Source organism: Melospiza melodia, chromosome 2, assembly GCF_035770615.1.
Source record: "Melospiza melodia melodia isolate bMelMel2 chromosome 2, bMelMel2.pri, whole genome shotgun sequence".
NCBI classification, from domain to species: domain Eukaryota; kingdom Metazoa; phylum Chordata; class Aves; order Passeriformes; family Passerellidae; genus Melospiza; species Melospiza melodia.
In genome coordinates, this window is record NC_086195.1 from 128,237,548 (window position 1) to 128,260,041 (window position 22,494).

General features: G+C 35.7%; 1 protein-coding gene across 3 annotated transcripts in view; it reads right to left on the reverse strand.

Moving 5' to 3' along the window:
- The window catches only part of MYO16 (myosin XVI), a 357,379-nt gene that overhangs the window by 152,053 nt on the left and 182,832 nt on the right, over positions 1-22,494 (reverse strand). For all 3 annotated transcript variants that reach the window (XM_063149977.1, XM_063149978.1, XM_063149976.1), the window contains exons 10-15: positions 19,756-19,906; positions 13,913-14,023; positions 11,134-11,199; positions 8,263-8,390; positions 3,332-3,437; positions 1,366-1,483 (exon numbers count right to left, since the gene is read on the reverse strand). In XM_063149977.1, the coding sequence (XP_063006047.1) occupies positions 1,366-1,483; positions 3,332-3,437; positions 8,263-8,390; positions 11,134-11,199; positions 13,913-14,023; positions 19,756-19,906 (680 nt within the window). The remainder of the gene's footprint in view (positions 1-1,365; positions 1,484-3,331; positions 3,438-8,262; positions 8,391-11,133; positions 11,200-13,912; positions 14,024-19,755; positions 19,907-22,494) is intronic.

Below are 22,494 nucleotides of genomic sequence, written 5' to 3' on the forward strand. Positions count from 1 at the left end.
TTATTTTTACAAACTGAACTGAGATGCTCTTCAGTCCATGCTAATGTACATTTCAATTTGCATTCCTCCCACAAGAGCTTATAAATGAAAAACAAATTCGCACATTTTTAGTTTTGAATTTCCTTTGCAATTATCCTACACTCATTATAAAACAAACCAGAAAAAAGCGTTGGCAAATTCCCATGCATGACATTTCCCATGAAGGAACTACCATATTTTCTAGAGTATAGTGAACTGTCTGAAGAAAATGTAATTGGAAAGATTTCCAAAGAATTTTTTTAGGAAACCCTTCAGAAAGCAAAAACACATTTAAAATTACAAAAAAAAAGAAAAAAAAAAAAAGAGAGCAGATTTGGAAATGCTTATCTAACAGAATCTAATTTACTTGGACCAAAAGTGTGTCTTGCCATACAGCTTCTGCATCCAGGAACAGTGCAAGTAGGAAACTGTGTGTAGTTGTTTCTGCAGACATACCTTGCTTTGGCAGTGAGTAGCTTTATTATGACCTATGTGGACCAGAAAGGAAAGCTCTCTCTGACTGCTTTTGAAGAGAGAGTTTTCAGACTCAAACTGAAAGTTTGCTCAATTTCCTTGCTTTACTTTCTTTTTTTTTTTTTTTTTTTTTTTTTTTGGAGGTTTTTGGTTTTGTCTGTTTTTTTTTTTGTTTTTTTTTTTAAACTAAGGAATTCTTACTATGGATCAGAAGACTCACACTTACTCTGAAAGCAGGAACGAATTTCACACTATCTTGCCTCTAAGAAAAATAAACAACAATATGGTTCCTAATTGTTTTAAAAGAAGCTCTAAGTTGAAATAAATTACTTCTAATTTCAGTATTACAGAATATACTTGTTGTTGGCTTGTTTGGTTTTTTGTTGCTGTTAGTGGTTTTGTTTGTTTTTTTTTTTTTTTGGTTTTTTTTTAGTAAACAGATTATATTACTAACTAATTTAAAGGATACTTAACATACCCAATACGATACTAGGCACAAAAGCACAACTTAACAACTTAATCCATTTTTCACTCTTATTTCACAGTGTTGCACTACACAGCTCTCTCAGTTTGTTGATCTGTGAAATAAAACAAAACGTGACCTCCTGGGAAATATAAGGAATGGCTGTTGTCCATTTGTTTCTTGTCTTTCCCTGCCACCTTGTGGTTGCTTAGGACAGGGCACTGCTCACTCCTGACGAGAGATCAATTCACAGGCTGTGAAATCTGTTCCTCTGACACTCCCGAACCGCCCGGGCCTCTTTCATGCACCTTGAACCCCTTGCTGTCCAATTCTGTGCATGGCACACTGGGATCTCTGATCTGACACTCTGTGTGTGTGACATCAAAATTTACAGATTAAGTGATACTTACCTGCAATTAATGTTTTTTTTCTCTCACAAAACTGTAGTTCAAAATACTTTATAAAACAGCTGGACAAAGCATTCAAAGGTGTCTTAGCATGTCCAAAGGCCTCCAAGATACAGTTTACCTGCAAAATAATATTAAAGAAGCAAAAAGAGAGGAAATAAACGGGAAGATATTTCAAGAAGCATCTGTAAGTTTTGCTTGTGATTAATAAATTGGGGGCAAAAAAGAAGATAATTTTTAATCTTGGAATTTAAAAAATACTTGGCAGGTTTCTTTCCAAAATAGAAATTTAAGTGAGACAGGTCAAAATAAATATATTCCAAAAAATCAATGTCAGAATAGTGGAAGTTTTAAGTGAAAGGTTCACATATGAACCTAGGAGGTTCACTACAGTGTTCCTACAAGTATTTTGGATACTAGTGACTGGAGTCATATTCCTGGAGCTGGCATACTTCGCAAAAATATTAAAATTTTTGAAAGCTTGTGAAGCAACAGTCAGTCAATACTAATAACCCAACAAAGGAATTTACAAGTTTTATATAATGTCAGAAATGGCATAAATTATTGATTTTAAATAGAATTATTTTAGGATTATGCTAGTGAGAAACGCAGGGGAAAGCAGATTCAGACATTTTTTATGGTATGGCTCACTAATGCATTTGCATGTTACGCTTTCATGGTCACAGCCATTTTATTTAGCTTTTTTTGTGTATAATTAGTTGCTTGCACCCTGACAGATTCCCTTCAGAACTTTCCTCTGTGCATCCTTGAAGCTGATTGCAATGTGGTGCATATACACTGTTGTTCTGACATCACTCTTTTCATGAAGGTGGATGAACTAGCTGAGAAGGGAAAGGGTGACGGAGTGGTACAGAAGATCTAAAAATTAAACCATTCACAATTATTAATTAAACCAGATGTCTGTGCAGTAGGTGGCAGCAGAAAACTAGCCAGCCAAGTTTTGGTTCCAGTTCCACTCCAGTAGTGCTGTTTAGTATGTGTTTGCTTTTAGACTAATTCAGCACTTGCTTTAACCTCTGTAACTTTATTAAGTTAATGTGCTATGCATAGCTGCAGCAGGAATGAATCCAGACAACTGTGTTCATTAGGGCACCTTACAAGGTCACTAAATTAGAATCTCTACTCTATTCCCTATAGATGGGATCCAATACCTTTACCATCTAAAGTCAGATATCCCATCTAAGCTAGATTTAAAGGGTCTTTCTATACCCAAAATTTGATAATGCTCTTCCACCTCCATTAAGACCCATTGATAGCTGTCTCTGAGTTGGTATCTCAGATGAGAAGTTTCATCAGGAAAGGTAATTTCTTTAAAAAATTTGAATTGGCAATCCAGGGTTCAGCATAATTTAAAATTTCAGAGTCAACCTTTCTAAGGAATTAAATATGGGTATATATTTTGGAAATTAATTATGACTGAAAAAATATTCAGAACTCTTATTACCTATTTCTTAAATATATTTAGTACACAGATATGGAGCCATATGACTTCATTCAATCCTTGTAGTTCTCCTGCAAGTTTATAGTTTCTGTCCTGCATACTGTTACTTCAGATGTCTCAACACTACTTATACTGTCTATAAAATACCATACAGGCAAATTTATTTATTTACTGAAGGCAATTAATTTCATGTATAAGAAACAGTTCCTTATCACAGAAATTTTTCCTATTCACTGCAACACTGATTTTCAAAGTCACCAAAACACAGAAATAAAACTATCTCCACTTTGAAGATGCTTCTTATCAGATCAATGTGAGCTTAATCCCAATCCCATTTTCATTCATGGAAAAAAAAAAAAACAACTTTGTTTGACTTCAAAGGTGAAAACAAGCCATTTATGAATTTCTACAGAGCTGACACCTTTTCCCATAAAATTCAAATATCTCTGTCTATCCAAGAGGCCAAGGTTTTGCTTCATTCCACTCAGTGGTCGGAATGCTACTTACATGTTTTATCTTTGTATCAAAGGCATTTCTGCTGCAGCTGGCTCTGCAAGTGAGGTGTTTCACTATCTGTTTGCAGGCTTCAGTCTTCCCAGAACCACTTTCTCCACTGCAAGAAGACAGGCAAGGGAGAGAGGGAGGAATCAGGGCTAGCTACATGACTGAAATGCTATTTATATTCTCTGCTGGCTTTGTTTGAACGGATTGAAGGTACCTCCATCAAGCCTTTATTTCAAATAACAGAAGGTTTATAGATGACAAATAAAGAGCACAACATAGGAGACAGACTGACTGACTGTGTATATACATGAAGGCTGTCAGAGCTGTCAAGATACCTTGTCTTGTACCACAGGTCAAACCAATCAAATCTAATGCTTTCAAGTCTTTTTGAAGGTACTTACAGCACAGATTTTATGTCTTCCTTTATCTTTCATCCAGTAAAGGAGCTCACTAATGCTGCCTGGTTCTCTTTGCAGATGGGAAATTACTGTTGTGGTAATGATGGGGAATCAGAAGACATTGAAAATGAAGAATACAATAGGAAGAATGGAAAGAAAATACAAAAGGAACAGGAAGGAAAATAAAAAGTTGATTGATTTTACAACCTGCCCGCTTTCTGCAGTACATTCTGACTTTAGTGATTCTATCTAGATTGCTGTGATTTCTGGTTTGTGGTGTAGAATAAATATTCAAAAGAATGAGAATTTCTGACAGGGAAAGTGTATAGGGTGAGTAAATAGGGTGAAAGGCAATAGAATGACCAATGTTGAAAGAAACAATAGAAAAGTGGTGGCATGGAGGAAATAAGCAAAATCCCCTGCAAGGAAGCCAAAGTGGGACTCTTAGTCACGAACTGTAGTGACAGGACAAGGAATAATGGTACAAACTGAAAGAGGGGAAGTTTTGGTGAGACTTCAGGAAGAAACATGAAGTTTAGTTAGTTAGGAAGGAAGTTGATGAAGTTTTCTCACCTTTCCTCCGCTGGCTTTTTAGCTTTTCTTTGTAACTACCTGCTGGAGGGCCTGTTTCCTACTATTGCTTTATAAATATTTTGTTAATACAGCTTTAATTACAGCTCCAAACTTCTTTCTTCAAATACTACAAGTAATTAAAAAATAAGTTCTGTTTCGAAATTAAGAAAAAAAATTAAAATCTAAATTTGTTAGGAAAAAGACCAATTGAAAGTGTGAAAATACAAAGTCATGTGAAGCAAAGAAGATGACCCATTATACACCCAGGGGAATTAAAGAAGCTACAACTGTCAAATCTGCAGCATTTGGATTATCATCCATTATCATATATATTGCATAGAGGAGGACTTATGCACAGACAGAGCCATCACATGGAAACAATTAATCAAGGAAGCCCAGATGAAAGAGTCAGAAAGCAGCCAACCCCAGGCACTTTTTAAGAATTACTTTCTGCAAGTACTGAGAAGTACTTGCTTACCCCCAGTTTCTACATCTTAGGCATCTTTGTCTATACCTTTATGATTTCAGAACAGTGGATCATGATTGGATCATTACTGTTAGGTAAACAACAACCCCATTGTAAAGAAATTCTATAAATCATCTATTTAGGGAAAATATGACAAAATACAGAACTTGTAAGGAGCAATATATCTGTCATTTCAGATTTAATAAATGGCAGGGTTTTATTTTTTGTGCTTCATTTTCAATCCTGACCAATGATACCACACTCATACCATACTTAACAAAAAAAAAAAAAACCCTTACTCCTGCAGTACTTTAACTATAATCAGAAGTGATGGAAAACTGCTGACAGAATGTGTTCATATAAGATTTCCACCAGATTTAAGAAAAAAAAACCAGGTGTGCTGTTCTGCATCAACTTTTGAAACAAATCTCTTATTATTCTACAGGAAGCATTACTACTCCAAATTCCTATTAATATAGTAAGGTACATCCAGGGAAGAGTGACTAAGTTCACACACTTTTGGGGGTCAGAACAATTTATTTCTTCTCCATTTGCAGAGTAGGTAAGTGAGACACTGAGTCTTGCTCCCAGTGACTGAAGTTTCTAGATTTGAAACAAATATGTGCAAGCAAAACTGTTAAATACAAAAGAATGAGTCTTGTATTATCAGCAATGTTATCTGTAACTGATCAATCTTTCATTTTAGTTGGAAATTATATTTCTAAAATTAAGCTGAATTGGACAGTGTATTTCTAAACAATGTTTCAATCAAATATGTAACTGTACTGCAGTAGTCCATTGCATTTAAAACACATGGAATTATTCTTAAAAAAAATTAAAGTGAACAGAACGCTTTTAGTGATGCTAAACTGAGGAAATCCAAAGCTTTCAATGAATTCCATTGTAAAACACAAGGACTTCTCCCCATTCCAGATTATTTGGCTTAAATATGTGATTTATGTCACAACAGTATCATTGGATGTTGACACTCCTGACTGTTAACAAGCTAGACCATTTCATTTTATGTATTCATTATGACTTTTTGACTCACAAAATTAGCAATCAGCATGCCATAAATCTTTGGTTTGATTTATTAAGGATCCTTAGCTCTTAACAGGGCTATATTTAGGCTCCCTGGACAGCTCTTTACTTCTCTTGTCAGTGCTTAAGGTATTTTCATATCCTGAAAAGCAGGAGCAAAAGGTAGTCAGAAAGAAGCTAATACTGAAAAGTCCACCTACTGGCTATTTAACAGCATAACTAATAATATCTTATTCCATAATTTCCATTAGAAGTTTATACAAAGACAGTTCTTGGTGTTAATCATACATGAATAAAGCTGGCTTGCTACAAACCGAAAATAATTGCAAATAATTGATAGTAGGTGGTTCAGTGATTTGGCTAAATGCTTTCCTGTTGTAAAATGCTGTATTTCAATGAGTGAGCTTTTGATCAGATGTGAAGTGACTGGGGGAAAAAAATGTAAAAGGGTAACAAATCTGGCTGCACCTCAAGTCCTGTGTCCAGTTCTGGTCTCCTCACTTCAAGAATGTAAATTCAAGTGCTGGAGGGAGTCCAGAGAAGGGCAATGGAGCTGCTCAAGGGTTTGGAGCACCAAGTCCTAGGAAGAATGGCTGAGGGAACTGGGGGTGTTTAGCCTGGAGAAAAGGAGGCTTGGGAGAGACCTGATCACTCTCTACAGCTGCTTGAAAGGAGGGTGTAGGTGGGGATTGGCCTCTTCTCCCAGGCAACCAGTGACAAAACAGTGAGAAAATAGCCTCAAGCTGCACCAGGGGAGGTTTAGGTGCCCTAGAGTGACTTTATGATGCCCATATCCCCATTTGTTTGTTTAGCCCAGAAATAAGTTTTACACCTTTAAGGCTGGTTCCAAGAGTGAAGGTGGGAGTTTGTAGTCAGGGACTGCATTTGCTCCCCTGTATCTTTCTCCTGGACTGTTATCGGCAGCACAGGCAGACGGTGGGACAGAGCTCTCCTTTGCTTTTGGTTAGTTTTTAGCTAGCTGAGGCAGAGAAGCTCCCTGGACTGTTGTTTCTTCTTTTCTTGGAACTGTTTGAACCTGCTCTGGGCTGAACACCAGCAGAGCTCCAGCAGCTCACACCTGTGGCCCAGTGGGCCGGGCCTGGGCCGCGGCATTTCCAGCACCAGAGGGACTGATCAGAGACTGAGTGAGCTGAGCTACAGCCCACCAAGGCGACTTTCTGAGTTTGTCATCTTTTCAGAGTGGCAAGAGGTTTTATTGTTTTATATTATTCACATTTTGTGCTAGTGAATGCTTTGCCTGTTAAACAATTTAACAAAAATAAACTTTTTTTTCCACTTTTCTCCAAAGAAATCTTTTCCCAAACCAGTTGGGGGAAGCGTCCACTTGAACTTGCTTTCAAGAAGAACCCCTTTAGAAGTTTTCTCCCAAATTTACCCTAAAGCAGGACAGTTGGACATCAGGTCTTTGCAGGTGGGGTGATTAGACATTAGAATGGGCTGCTCAGGGAGGTGGTGGAGTCACCATCCCTGGAGCTGTTCAAGAAATGACTGGAACTGCACTCAGTGACATGGTCTAGTTGACAAGGTGGTGTTCAGTCAAAGGTTGGGCTCGATGATTTCAAAGGTCTTTTAAAATCTCATTGAGTCTCTAATCCCAAGGAGGATGTTAATATTAAAGATTCACAATATATGAAAGTGTGAAAATATGTAAAGAGTGAAAAGATTGAAAAAGGATGAGACTGAGCAACACATTTCTTTGACTGAGTACATCAAATTCACCAGACTCACTGTTTTCTCACTGTTTTCAAAGAGTTTGAGAAAAGGATTGGAATTATTAAAAGGATTTATTATAAGGATTTATTTATTAATAGGATTAATAGATTTGAGGATTTGTTTAAAACATTCCAGGTGAATGCCAAATTTCACCATTATAAAACCAGCATATTTGGATGAAACTTTTTTCACAGATTACTAATACAATTACTCACAATCTTGAAATTTTTTATCAGTGAAACAACACTGTGAGTAAGGGTTAAAGTCCATTTTAAAGTCTATTTTGAGCTTGGAGAACTAAAGAACAAACTCACGGTCACACAAACAGAGGCAGATTGCATGCTCCAATGCAGGCGCCTCACCACAGAGGTTTATAATTTAGTCAAGGACTTATCATTTTTATTGTCAATAGATTCTGGTTTTAATCCTGATTCATGTAATATCAGCAAACACACAGCAGTTTTGAATTCTTTACCATTAACTCTTGTTCCTAATTAGATGCAGCTACATGGAGGGGCAATCGCCCAAGAGAATTTATGAACTTGAGATGTAATTAAACCTTTTTCATTTCTATTTTGCTCTAATGTATGATACAGAGATCAGTACACAGAAAAAAAATCAGTTAGAGAAAAAATAAAATGGAAATCTCAACTGCTGAGGCCCAAGGGAAACTGCTGAAAGGCAGGAGGTACAAATTAATTAATAGAAAGATAAATTTTCACCTGAGGATAAAGCACTGGGGACGCTGCTCCTGGAATAGCATGTGGTAAGCTCTTTCAGCACAGGAATATATGTGTGGGGGAAGTGAGGAACACAGTTTTCCAGAGTTACTTAAATAAAGCTGAGTGACCTGAAAAATTGCAGAAAATTAAAATGATAAATGCATTTCAAAACAGTTATGTTTCACCCCTTTAATCCTGGATCTTCTGTAAAGCTTTCTAAGCATTATGAACAGAACTTCTCCATGTACAGAAGCGATACCTTTACAACAGCTATGAAAATCTTAATTACAGAAAATAGATCTTTAAACACAGAAGGTCTAATTAAGATACAAAATGAAACGTAACTAGAGGACTTAACAACAGTGCTGGTTTGTCCATTAAGTAAAAGAAAACCTAGTAAGCTACTTTTTAATGCCTTACATTTATAGTTTTTCAATGTCTTGACTTGAAAATTTACAAAATTAAATATGAAAATCCCATGAAAAGTTAAAGGAATAAGTTATAAACTAATAATTTATTACATGGCAGAGCAGTCTCCTACGAATAGGCTCTCTGCAATATAGAATAACTCCTGAAACACATAGCTGGCAACATGTACTACCCTTAAAGCCTTAAAGCCTGAGTAAATCCAATTATCTGTTATAGAAACCACTTCTATTTTTTTATTTTTTTTTTCTGAGGATATCCTGATACGTCACCCCTTTCTGCCCCTTTCTGTCCCATGCTGTCTTATTTAATTAGATACTAAACTATTTAATCCTGGTGTATCTACAACAGTGAAGCTGAATGAATCCTCCATGGTATCTTCTCAGTCAGGCCTTAAGGGCTACCAGACAAAAAGGATTAAATCCACACCAATTCTCCAGGAATCATTTCAGAATGTCACAAAGTACAAAGAAAAACCTTCACACAAGTATGCTCAATGCAAAATGTGGCAAGTTTATGTATTTTTCTAACATGAACTTCAAGAATATATTTGTCGTAATTGGGCACAAGTAAATTCTGCAGGAATGTAACAAAGCAGTAAGACCACAGCTCAAGCATTTCTACAGTCACTATGATACCTTCAAAATTGTACTTGCATGTTCCTTGTATAATGCTATTGTAATGTGCAATGTAGTTGTACAGTGTATTTCTATGTAGAAAAGCAGTAATTTTGTCATCTTGCAATTACATGGAATTTCATGAGGAGCAAAGTACATCAGTGTCCATTAATGTGTGATTCTTTATGTCATCTCAGAGTGAATGATTTCTTATAAAATATTTATTTTGGTAGTATTCTATTGGAAGAAAGTGTGGGCAATCACTGCACAATAACAAAATTTTCTGTCAAAAAGTTATATATATTATTTTTTTAAAAAAGAAGGAAACATAAAATGTGGCTCTTATTAAAAGATATAGATTATAATATTTTCATTGCTTCATCCTTGCTACAAAAATAGTATCATGCTCAATACATGTTTGCATTCCTTTTCTTTTTGACAGCTAACAAACTACATACCTGAAAAAAAAAATGCTAACTAATGAGCCACATCATATAGCATGTCAGCATTTAGTGAGGAATCGAGCTCATCACTTTTTATTACTTTAATACATAGACCATCTAACAGAGACTTTAATACAACATCAGCTAAGCTGCTGTACTATACTATAGCATTTCAAAAACAAAGTGGTTTTACAGCCATGGTTTCTTGATCATGATCTGCACAATTGTCTGCAGATTACAAAGATGAAGTGAAAGCAATTATTATCCAAGGTAACCCAAACAATTACAGGACAAAAATGTGCCTCATGATTAATTTAATTAAATAGATCTATCACAGAGAAGTAAAGATGCAGCAAACATTCAGGAAACATTTTAATATGTAAACTCTTCCTATTTACAGCTCTCTCTTGGTGCACAAGATCATGTATCCAATATAAAATACACAGTGCCAGGAAGAAATACCATCATCTAAAACCTTGGGGATGATGGATGATTTCCATTTCTAGAAATAAATTCAGACTCCCTACCTAGAATCTGCTGCTTCTGCCATGAACATCACTGTGTTTCTTTCTCTCAGATTTACTACTGTTACACACCAAGACACATGATGCAGCAAACAGCCATAAATTACAATTTGCTTCCCAAATTTTTAACCCTTTATAATTCCTGTAGGTTAAATAGACATATTTGGACATTCCCTATCAGGGAGGCTGAGTTCTGTGATCTCTGCGCATCAATGAGAAGATAAGAGGGGAGGATACATTAAGTTACACCAACGCTGTATCTCTAAAATGTCTGGGTGAAGATGAAGGAGAAATCAAAACACTTGGATGTTTTCACATGGCTCAATCCCCCTTGCCCAAACGCTGCCTGTGCCTGGCACAATCCCCTTCCCTGTGCCTGACCCAGGGCAGTGCTCAGCTGGTGCTCAGCGTTTTGATCTCTATAGTGCCCAAGATGAGGAGCCTGGTGTGGAGAACAGACAGACATTTTGAGCCTTTGTGCACCATCCAAGGTTGTAATCTCCATAATCATGCTTTGGGCAAGGGGTGTGAACTCAAACAACCACTGTATGAAGTATGCATCTTTTTCTATAAGTTTGACAGCAGCAGAAACCACCAAGGTCATCAGGAACTATTTTTAAACAACCAAAAGAGGTCCTGCTCATTCACAGTGTTATCAAAATGGCTGTCTTACCAGAAAGACACAGAAAAAGTAGTCATATCTTGGAAGAAATTTTTAAGGTTTTGCTAAAATATTAAAACTGAGATGCCCCCCCTATAAAATGTGCATATACATTAATTAATTTTAGGGGTTTGACCGGTCAAATGAACTATATGAATTGTGAAAAAATATCTGCAAACTTTTTAAAAGAGAATGCTTACCATGGTGGAATAAATAGGAAGTTCTTTAAACGGGTTAACAAGTAACAGTATATCACCAATGTAGGTCTGAAAAAAAGAAGGCATAATTGCTTTATTAAATAACAAATTAATTTTTTCAGGAGGTTAATGGCTTTCTTCCAAAAAGAACTCTCAACAAAGCCTCATAAATCTAGCTAACAACATGCTAAACATAATTCATGAATTCTGAGCTTTTAACTCCACAGTTTGAATTTGAGATCTAAATTTACATTTTGAACAGAATTAATTAGTATTTTTTGTAATAAAATTGAGTTCTTCATAACTGAAAATTATGCAGAGAAAAATTGCACTACATATATTATTGGTAGATTATTTGAAAGTTAATTTGTAGCTTACCACTTGCTAAACTAAAAAAAAAAAATGTCAGAGAATCCCAGAAGCTGCTGAGTTTGAAGGGACCCTCAAGGATCATCGAGTCTAACTCCTGGCATGCCTACCACATAAAAAAGCTCCTCAAGTGATTTTTATGGAATAGACGACAATTTAAAAATGCTTCACTGGTTATCCAGAGCCAATACATTAAAATATGCTGCTTGTGGGGTAGAATGGAGCAATAGATACACATGCAAGTCTTTACGCAAGTGTATGTGTATAGGAACTTATGAGCATGAATCTAGGAAAGCTATCCTGACCATATCAGAAAGAGTAAATCATCTAATGATTGCATGTTTGCAAGATTTTTCTATTTCATATTGGGGCTATTGATGGATGAGAGGCTGGACATGAGCCAGCAGTGTGCTCTTGCAGCCCAGAAAGCCAGTTGTGGCCTGGGCTGCACCACAAGCACTGTGAGAGGGGATTCTGCCCCTCTGCTCTGCTCTGGTGAGAGCCCACCTGCAGCACTGCATCCAGCTCTGGGTCCCAGCACAGCAAAGACATGGACCTGCTAGGGCAAAATGAGGGCCACAAAGATGATCAGAGGCCTGGAGCACTTCTGCTGTGAAGATAGGCTGAGAAAGTTGAGACAGAAGGCTCCAGGGAGAAATACTACAGGAAAGATAGGGAGGGACTCTTTATCAGGGATTGTAGGGACAGAATGAGGAGAAATGGATTTAAGCTGAAAGGAAAAAGATTTATATTAGCTACTAGGAAAAAAAAATCTTTACTGTGACAATGCTGAGGCACTAGAAGAGGTTGCCCAGAGGATGCCTCATGCCTGGAAATGTTCAAGGATAGGCTGGATGGGGCTCTGAGTTTAACATCTTCTACTGGAAGATGTCTCTGGCCACGGCAGGGGAGTTGGAACCAGATGATACTTAAAGGTCCTTTCCAACTCAAACCATTCTACAATTCTATGCACTTAAGTGTAAGACTGTAGGCCAATCTTGCTGCTATACTTTTCACTCCACATAAATAGCTACTGCTATTAGAATGCAGAAATTGCCAGACTTCTGTCTCTGAGGAGGTCAGACAGCAAAGCATCATGTGAACAGTTCCAGCCACGTTGTCTTTTTCAAGATGAATCATTGTGATTTAGGGAGGTGGAAAATATTGTCTTTCATAGTAAATGCACTGGCTTTCTTCTAAAATGCATCAATTTCTTTCCCTTCTCTCACCAACCTTGAGTTCACTGTTGGGTTTTCTGGCAGACTGAAACTTTATAAAGCTAAAAAAGAAGATGAAGCAGGAAGTGTTTAGTGGTAATGAGGACTTTGGCTGGGACTTTTCCTTCTAAGTCTAAGAACCAAGTCAAGATGCAAGCATCTTCAGCAATGGAGCTGACATGACCAAAGCACAGTGGCTGCTGTTGAGCAGAACACTAGTGATTGCTGCCTACAAATTCTATTAAGCTAAGAGAATTCCAGAGTACAAGATCCTTTCAGGTGAAATCTTCAGCATCTTAAAATAAAATAGTTCCTCTGTGGATCTTCATTAATTCAGTTCAAGTTATCTGGTATATTTGAAAGTGAGATAAAGAAAAATAAATACTCATATAATGAGTATTTTTTAGCATTTGATCCATGACTCCAAACCCCAGAATTTTTTTTACCATTGAATGTCATAACACCTAAAACTGAAGTTCCCATCACAGCAACATAACAGTTCCCCATATTCCCTTAGTCTAAATAGTGTAATCAACTTATAAATTTAAACATAATATACTCGTTTCACATTTGCATTCCACTTGGCTGTTCAGTAAGTTAGTAATAAGTTATGGGTAAGGTATGGACAGGGATACAAAAATTTCTTTTGGTATCTAGATGATTAACACTACAATATAATTATTTCACTGATGCTAGAAGAAATGAATAATTAACTCTCCCATGCAGAATTCTAAGCTCTTTAGATCCTAATTTCTTTTACATTTCCAGTACTCATGCTCTATTAAATTAACATAGCATTGAAAATGGAAGGCTCTTTTGGTAGTGTGAGAAGGAAGATTATAAATCATGGTGGTGCACTCCCACCCCACCACACTGTGATTGGAGTGACCTTAAAACACCCATTCATGACAAATGCATTCACCAATGTTTACCAACTTACTTCCTCCATGAAATAAACACACATAAATTCTATTCAAACCTGTCTGAAGTGATACTCTATTTTTTATTTCTCCTTTTCCTACACAATCTTGAGGAATTGCAGGGCTAACACACACATACATGCCCTCATCCTTTTAAAACTAAGCATGAGTTTGGAGCAGGTTACTGTCCAGTAAATATGATAGCAATCCTGTTTCTCCTGTTCTCTCTTTGGTCTTTTTTGAAAGCTTACTATTGATAGGTGAATGGCAACTCACATATATCTGATTGTTGTTGAAACGCTTCTGAATCTCGTAAAGCAGGCTGCTGTCTGTTAGCTCACTCAGAGAGGCCAGGTCATCATTTGGAGCTGGAGGCATTAGCTTGATCTAGAAAACACAAATTAGAGACATAAAGTAACTTCACAGTGAATCATTCTGTACCATAATATTCTAACTCTATAGTATAAACCAAGACCACTAGAATTTATGGGAAAAAATGCATTAGGAAACTGATAAGCTGTGACTCCCAATAAATCCACATCATTAATCAAGAGAAGAATATAAAAATTAATGTCAATGTTATGGTGTATAACTGCATGAGTCTGATGGGCTCTTTAGAAGATACCAGAGCACAATTTTCAGTTCTTAAACTCATAAAGATTCTTGGATCAAATGCAATTTTCCTGCTCTCTTCATTAAATGTTTATAGCAGAAGAAATCAAGAAATTAGCTACTGGACTTGTAAAGTATTTCTTGCAGTATTTAACGAAGCTCTCAGACCACTCTTTATCATATGGGATTTGAAATTGTACTTGAATTTTTCTTGCAGAAGAGAAGCAAGTTAGTAAGAAATTAGAAATGTGTTGTTAGGGAAACCAGAAGATAATCAGAAGAGACCACTTTAGCCAAAACTCGTGAGTGAAATTGTTTAACAATTCTGCGATTAGGGTGAATAATAAAAACTCTGAAAGGGTAAATAAAAACCTAATGAAACAAAAAAGATCCAAAAGACTGAGACAGGAGACAGAAGAAGAAAGAATCAGTGATAATGGAAATTTGATTAAAGACAAAATCAACACTGACACATTAAGCAGTGTGCTTATAAATAATGGTCTATGCTTCAAATGTAGTTTGATTCATTTTTTATGTCAGCAAAATACCCAGAAACAGAAAATTCTCACATGAATGGCAGTAGAATTAAGTTGTTTGTTCAGTTTACTATAATAACTTAGGGTCTATTTTGAGAATGGACAAATAAGATGATACTTCTTTCTTCTATTGCTCTGCTTAAAGTGAAGGCTCAAGAGAAAAGCAGGCACTGCCCTGTTTTGATGAACACCTCAGCACCTTCAGCTTTTGTCAGTGACAGGAGATCAGAGACAGAAGCAGACTGGGAGATACTGGAGAGATCATGGAGCTTGCTTCTGCCATGGGGAAGAGCCCAAAGACAATGGATACTTGTGTTCAGTACTGGAGATCTGACACAGAACTTCCAAGCTGCAGCTCAGTTGCCATAGGTTTAAGGTCACGTTCAGAAAACCTGATACTCAGATTTCACTACCTGTGCCTTTCAGGTGTAAGGCACCCATTGTCTACCTATTGAAGAGGTTTGTTCCTCACCCCATTGAAGTGAATGAAGATCCCTCTGTCACACAGAAAATGGCATTTCTTGCCCTTTTTGTTTTTAATTATGGCAGTTGGACGTACAGCTGACTAGAAAACAAGAATTCTACTTGGCAAAACAAAAAATTAAATTGCATTTTGGAATTTGTCTTTGATGATGTATATTGGAATAGAGAAAAAAAATAACCAAAGAATTCCAAGAATATTTTTAAGTGTCTTGTAGAGGGAGAGCAGAGAGACAAATCTGTGGCATTCTTTCTTTAATAGCGTGCTTACCTGGCATGAAAGAACTAAACAGGCAGTGGCATTCACTGCACCCCCTTGTGTGCTATCAAAACTCAGACCACCTGTGCCATAGAATGAGCTTCTTTTAAACTATCTATACAAAGATTAAACCTCTGCTAGGTATTTGTAAATAAAAGCAAGGCTTGGATAAAAGTACTGCCCTGGGATTCTTCATGTTTTCTGAACTTTTTAGCACACTTCCTTGTACCTTCCTGGTTCCTATCAGCTAGCACTCATGCAGATGAAACCTGGGTGTCATTCAGGTCAAATGAAAATAATCTTTTTCCATAGGTCATTTGGACATGGCCCCATCTCTGGAGGGAGAAACATTTTTCCTTACAGATGTCTATGGAGTCATCCCACACAGCCCTAGGCCAGGAAACAGGCACTGGCTGGCATTTATTTCATAATCTAGGCATGGCCAAAAATGCTCATTCAGTAAGTAAGGTTAGAAATGTGAAGTGCTCAGTAAAACTCCAAGTAAGGAAATCAAAATCTTTTCAACATTTTTCTACAAAGTTAGGATTTGGAGTTTCAGCATTTTCTCCCTGAATCATTACATCCAATTCCATTGTTCAACAAGCAAATAATCACACAGAAATAAGAAACTCTAAATCCCTTAAACTAATCACTGATTTGCCTTAACACTAAATGATATGTACATTTTTAATATCTTATTTATGGGCACCTTAAGTGTCCATTCTCATCCACTTTTCTGAGCATACAGATGTGTTTTTTAGCTCAATGCATCTATCTGGCTGTCATTTTAATTGCATGATGTATATGTTATGAGACATAAAATAAAAATAGCCATACATACAGCAGAAGTTCCAACATAACCATGCCTCTGACAGTGATTCCTTTTTAAATTTTTGTAATGCTTACAATGAAGATTTCTATTTACTCTACTCAATTACATACTTAACAACGTTCAGAATCTGCTCATAGATTAGTTGTATCTAGTTATATAGTTATATATATTATTTAGTTAAATATATTTTTTACATACTTGTGTCACTGAAATACATATATAAATCCCAGCTCTTATGTGTAATATTGTATTATTCACAGCTGAGCCTTGTCTGTGTCATAATTCATACGGGAACAATCAAAAGGGCATCGGGGATACTCTATCACACATTTCATATGGCCAACAATACATAAACAAGAACCAAAGGACAATTTTACTTTTTAAAAGAAGACTCAATTAAGAGAAATAAAATATTTAATTTATATTTATTTGCAGCATGAAGCATGTAATTCAATTCCAAGCTATTAACTTGAATCTGTTATCAAAAAACATCTTTCCCAGATGAGAGGAAGAGAAATTGAGAATATGATAAAATTCTGAAAATTATTCATACTGCTTTCTTTGTTTGGCAGCACAGATCTTGACATTACTGATGATCAAAAAACACCTTTTAAATAAGAAAAAAACAAAAGCTAATACAAGCCAAGAAAGGTCCAAAAGGCTTTATTGAAGTAGTCACTTCATCCCCATCTCCTATACTTCAAATAATAAAAATCTATCTAGGAAATAATATTTTATTAAGGCTATTTTTCAACATTTTTGCAATTAAAGAAATCTAAAGTGATACATAAATTTGAATAGTTATTTCTTTCCAAACCAAAAAACTTACAGGCTTTTTCTATTAAAAATGCATGCCTGAAATGTGCTAGGATCAATTTTTTCTTTTTGACCCCCCAATAAAGGCCTAATCTGCCTGCCAGATTGCCTAAGAATGTGTGGTGTTTCTGACATAAAGCATACAAAAGATCATCCTGATATATTTCAATAATATATGAACATAAAATCCAAGTAATGACTCCACATATCCTACTGAAAAATTAAACAGAACATGATTACTTTGAGTGTACTTTGAATGCAACTAGTAAGAATAAAAGACAACTCATTAGACAATCCTTAGATTAGGATACCCAAAAGGCAGGAACAGCAGGAAGGGATTGTTCAAAGATTTCCTTTGTTATCAGCACTAAAACAAAGCTTTATTTCCCAAGTTGTGAAATTAAAAAATAATAATAATAAAAAGTGTTAAATGGAAAAATTTTGTCTTTGAAAACTGAGGTCTAAATATTATTAAGACAAATACAGATATAATACACATGTATCTACAGTTCATAAAGCATGGCAAGTAGCAGAGAATACAAACCCTCTACTTCCAGGATCACAATTACATCAAAAGAAAAAATATTACATATTTTAATTTGACAAAATCTAGAGGCTCTTTACTTCCTTCACAAGAGCTAAAGCTCATTAAGCCCTTGCCAACTGAAAAGTTGTATTAATTCTTTTCTAATGCAACCAGTCATTTTAAAACTCACTAAAATAGCACTATTTCTAACCTATCCCCTTCTAATGACAATTTCTCAGACAGGCCTCTTCCTATCCATGCACTTCTCCAAATTCAGCAACTAGAGATATTTTCTAGTTTACTCTGCTCTTTAAAAAACATAGGATACACACTCCTAGCTAGATTAGAGTAGAATTTCAGACTGTTTCCTGCAGCAATTTCTCAAATAAAAGAGTTAAAACAGTTTCAGCTTTAAGTCTGCTCTTTTGTCTTTGAATTGTAATTATTGTGGGAGGTTCCACTGTAGTAAGCAGTGAAACAACAGGAGTGCTTTTGAAAATCTGCCCTGAGACCCTGAAGAGACTCAAGATCGTGGTGGGCAATGAAACTATCAGCATAAAAACTTCTGTTTGTTCATTTTCATCTGAAAGACTGAAAATTAATCTGTTAATCTTATCATTTTCTGCGCATGTTTTAGTGCACAAACTATAAAGCAAAAGTATAGCTTAGCAATAATGAAAACCTGAATAATTTTGGCGAGGTTTATATCAAAATTATTCAGACACAAAAAAAGTATTTGTGTTCTTGTACACACTTCTGTTGAACATCTAGAAGCAAGCAATAGTCCTGGCAAGACTGTAAGCTAAATACTCCCCTCTCTTTTCCTGCAATTATAGGAGGATTCCTCCTTAAAGGGTTGCAAGCATTCACTTTTCTGACAAGCAGTGCTTGTCCCTTGGAAAGGCAGTTTCTACCAAATCACATCAGTCAGCAACATCAGAAACTGCACGACATGAAAACAAGATGTAAGCCAAGTGCAAAACATGCTGTGGTATCCGCTGACTGGGTAGGGAACCAGCACTCCACAGGATTCCAAAGCTGAAGTTCTTTCACAGATTGACTCATATCATTTACATATGGATGCACTGATTGTTCTCGTATGATCAAGCCATTCCTCTGAAACACATCCAAATAAAAAGCAGAGGAGCATGCATTCTTCTGCCAAGACAGAGATGCAGTTTCTTTGAACCAAACGTGGCTTAAATCAAACCAATATCTTGCTCCTTTGTTATGCTTCAAATTCACATTAAATTATTTTTAATGAAATGCTACCCTCCCCCATCCCTTGATCCTAAAGTAGCTTTTTCTTAAATGGCTAAATATTTCTGGAATATGTGTTTCCCAAATGCATGTAACAGAAAAAAAAAAAAACAAACAACAAAACCAAAAAACAAACCCTTTGTATCAGAAACAAATCCAAAGAAAACAAAACCCAAAACAAACACAAAGAACAACCTAAAAAAATTTAATCCTAAACATTCAAACCTGGGACATGCTGGATTTATAAGTAATAGAAAATTGTCTCCTTTTGCATTCATCCTATATACTGAATGAGATTGTCCTCCTGTGGAGAAAACTGTAAAGTGTATCCAAATAATCAGTGCTGATGATCTAATACATCACAAGTAAGGAAGTTAACACTGCAGCTGTAAATCTGGCAATTCCTAGCTTTGAATTACAGTCACTTACTGCAACTTGATATTCCTTAGACATTTATTTGTTTTTTCAGTCTCCCAGGTTGTGTTTCTTTTGTAAGTCGAAGTCTGAGACAAGCACACACTGGGCAGCACCAACAGTTGTCCCTCCCCTGTTGTCACCCATGAATAGAATTTGAGGGGCTCGGCGCCCTCCCCACAGCCCCTGAGCAGTAGCTGGCAGGAAGCAGCTGCTCCATTTGCAGAGGACACAGACAGACTGCAGGGAGTGGCCAAGGCTCCATAATGCAAATGATAGTGCTCTATGGTGAGGGAAAAAAGTACTATGGTCTTCAGCTTCATTAAGTTTACAACCTCCAGATCTAAGCACTAATGAAAATTTCAAGACACAGCATACTGATACCTGCTCAAGTTTGGTTGTGGTGTTCACAGTGATATTTTCAGATGCACTGTCTTGAGATTGCTGCTTACACAAGCCTTTAGCTGCATCTTTGAACATGGTATCTTTCTCCAGCAAACTGTCTTGCTTGGCAATCGGTAAAGCCAGGGGATTGCTACAAAGAGAATCAATAAAGCAATTAGACTCCTACTGAAGATGACAGCCAATCAAATTGTGGGTGGCACAAGCACAGAACTGAGACACAGCTCAGGACTCAAACACAAGCTCCTGGTCCAAGTACTGAAAACAAATTGGTGAGAAATAAACTGTTCGCATAGGCTGGTCTGTTCCCAAAGACACAGAGCAACATACTTTGATTAAAAATTCACCTTTATGCATGTCTTCCTGAAGCAGAATTAAGCAAGCCAAAGTGAATATGCATGAGTCTGCTTTTGACACCACTAGGTTGGCAAATCAATAGCCAATTTTGCAACTGAATTTAAAAAGCACAATTAAACTACACAATACTATTTTGAAAAATAGTGTGTTTAACTGTAACAATACATATATCACCATTGCAGTTATCAAAATTAAATTCCATCACTTTTTAGCTCACCTTTAGTCCGACAATATTGAAGATGCATTTTATCTAGTGCTCTGAAATTGTGCTAAGGTAAAAATAACCAAACAAACAAGAAATCAAACAGCAGACTCCTGAAATTACTTGAAAAATGTGCATTACTTTTCATCTACATAAGAGTTAAAACTATTTCTATTATACACATGGACTTGTTTTCCCTACTGGCAGTTCAGACAATAAGACACTTCTGAAAACAAAACAATGCCAAAATCTTGGATAATTTTTCTAAGTTGTACATCCAAGGAATTAGCAAGGAATCAGCTGCATGAGCTGAGAATACAAATATCTTAAAAAATATTAGTCTGGATTCTGACAGTGCAAATGAGACAACCTCATGCAGTGTACATCAGCTCCTTGCCAAAATGTGTACATAATCTCTTTGAAAGCAAATGTGGACTTAATATGGGAATGTGAGAATAAAGCCCAAACTTAGTTAAAATAAATCTTATATTTACTCTAAGTAACTTGAGTTTAATCACTGATTATTAAAAAAAAACAGGATTACACAGTTAACTCAAATGAATAATCATAGCTAACATTGATAGCAACTCAGGATAAGAGTTGCTCTTGGAAACAGAACTGAAATACACCCATCATTTTAGAAATAAAGTTTAAAACATCTTCTAGACAGAATTAATTGAAAAACAAGACAAAGTCACTTCCCACAGAATAAAAGATGGACAAACAAAGCCTTTCATGAAGCTGTAAGTCTGCAAATATTGAAAGAATTAGTTTAAATATAATAGAGTGAAATATAAATTATTTTTGCCTCAAGATGTTTTGCTTCAGACATGTAAATGTAAAATATTTAGAGGAACATAGGTAAAAATAAAAATTTCTATTTGCTGCTTAGATTTACCATAGATAATTGTGTGACAAATTTACCAAATGTCACATGGACAAAATATATACCCTCTTTTTTTTCAGTTTGAACTGCAGAGCAGAACTTGGCAATTAGAATAAGATATATTAGTGATTAGACTGTAGAAGAAATTAAACACCTGTGACACAAACATGAATGACAAATATTAATTCACATTTTACCCAGATTCAGAATTGAGCAAAACACAATTAAATATGAAGTCTTCTTTCTGAGTAGCCCTATGTTACTGTCCAAAATTGCTCAAATTTCTTTAATTACAGACAAAGGAAAGATTTTAAGAAAAGTGTAAGCAAAATTCAAGTATCAAAAACCAAAGCACTGCCACTTATATCTTTCTTAATATTAATTTGACGTTTCTTTTAAATTGTGACGATCCAGGATTTTTTTGCTGTGAAGTTGAACCTTACCCATTCAGTCTTGCCCTTTTGTGGTAACTACACAACACACATTAGAAAATTCAGCTTCTTAAATCTTAAAATTCTGCTATAAACTCCTCACAACAAAATTAACCTTTCAGGTGTCTCAAAAGAGAAGAAGGTTGTAAATCAAAGAAAATTGTGGGGGTAAATGAGTGTCTACTGCTTTGACAGATGCATTTTGAACTTAAGAGGACAAAAATAACCTAATTTCTCAGGCACTTTTCATGTAATGATGTACACAAGAATAGCCTTTGTATTATGTACATTTATGAGATATTAATAGGACTTCATGTGATGGAAAGGATGACATATAATTCATATTAAAATAAAAAAGTGAATGATTCTGTGAAAGAAAAAAAACATATTAAAATTACTCTAACAGTTCATTATAACTCAGGTTCAAGAAGACAGTATGAAAAATAAAACAAAATAAAATGTTTCCAGAAAACACTGGCTTTTTAGAAAAGTATTTCTACTAGTTAAAAGGTTAATCAAGCAATGCCTCTGAAAGCTCAACTATAGAACAGAGCAAGGAAAGATTTTATGTTAATATAGGCAAGTAGATTAGCATGAACTGTCTTCTTTTATGAAAATTAATGGATAATTAATAAATAATTAACCACAAAGGAAGACTTATGCCAAAATGATGTTGCACAGTAGACAAGAAGAAATGTCATCTAGGATAATATTATTTGAACATGGTAGGACTTTCTACCTGCATATCGGACTGGAAAAAAATATTCAATGTTATATGGAGGAACAGTGATTTTAATTTTTATGCAAAGAAGACTTCATGTATGGAATTAATTTGAAATATAGTG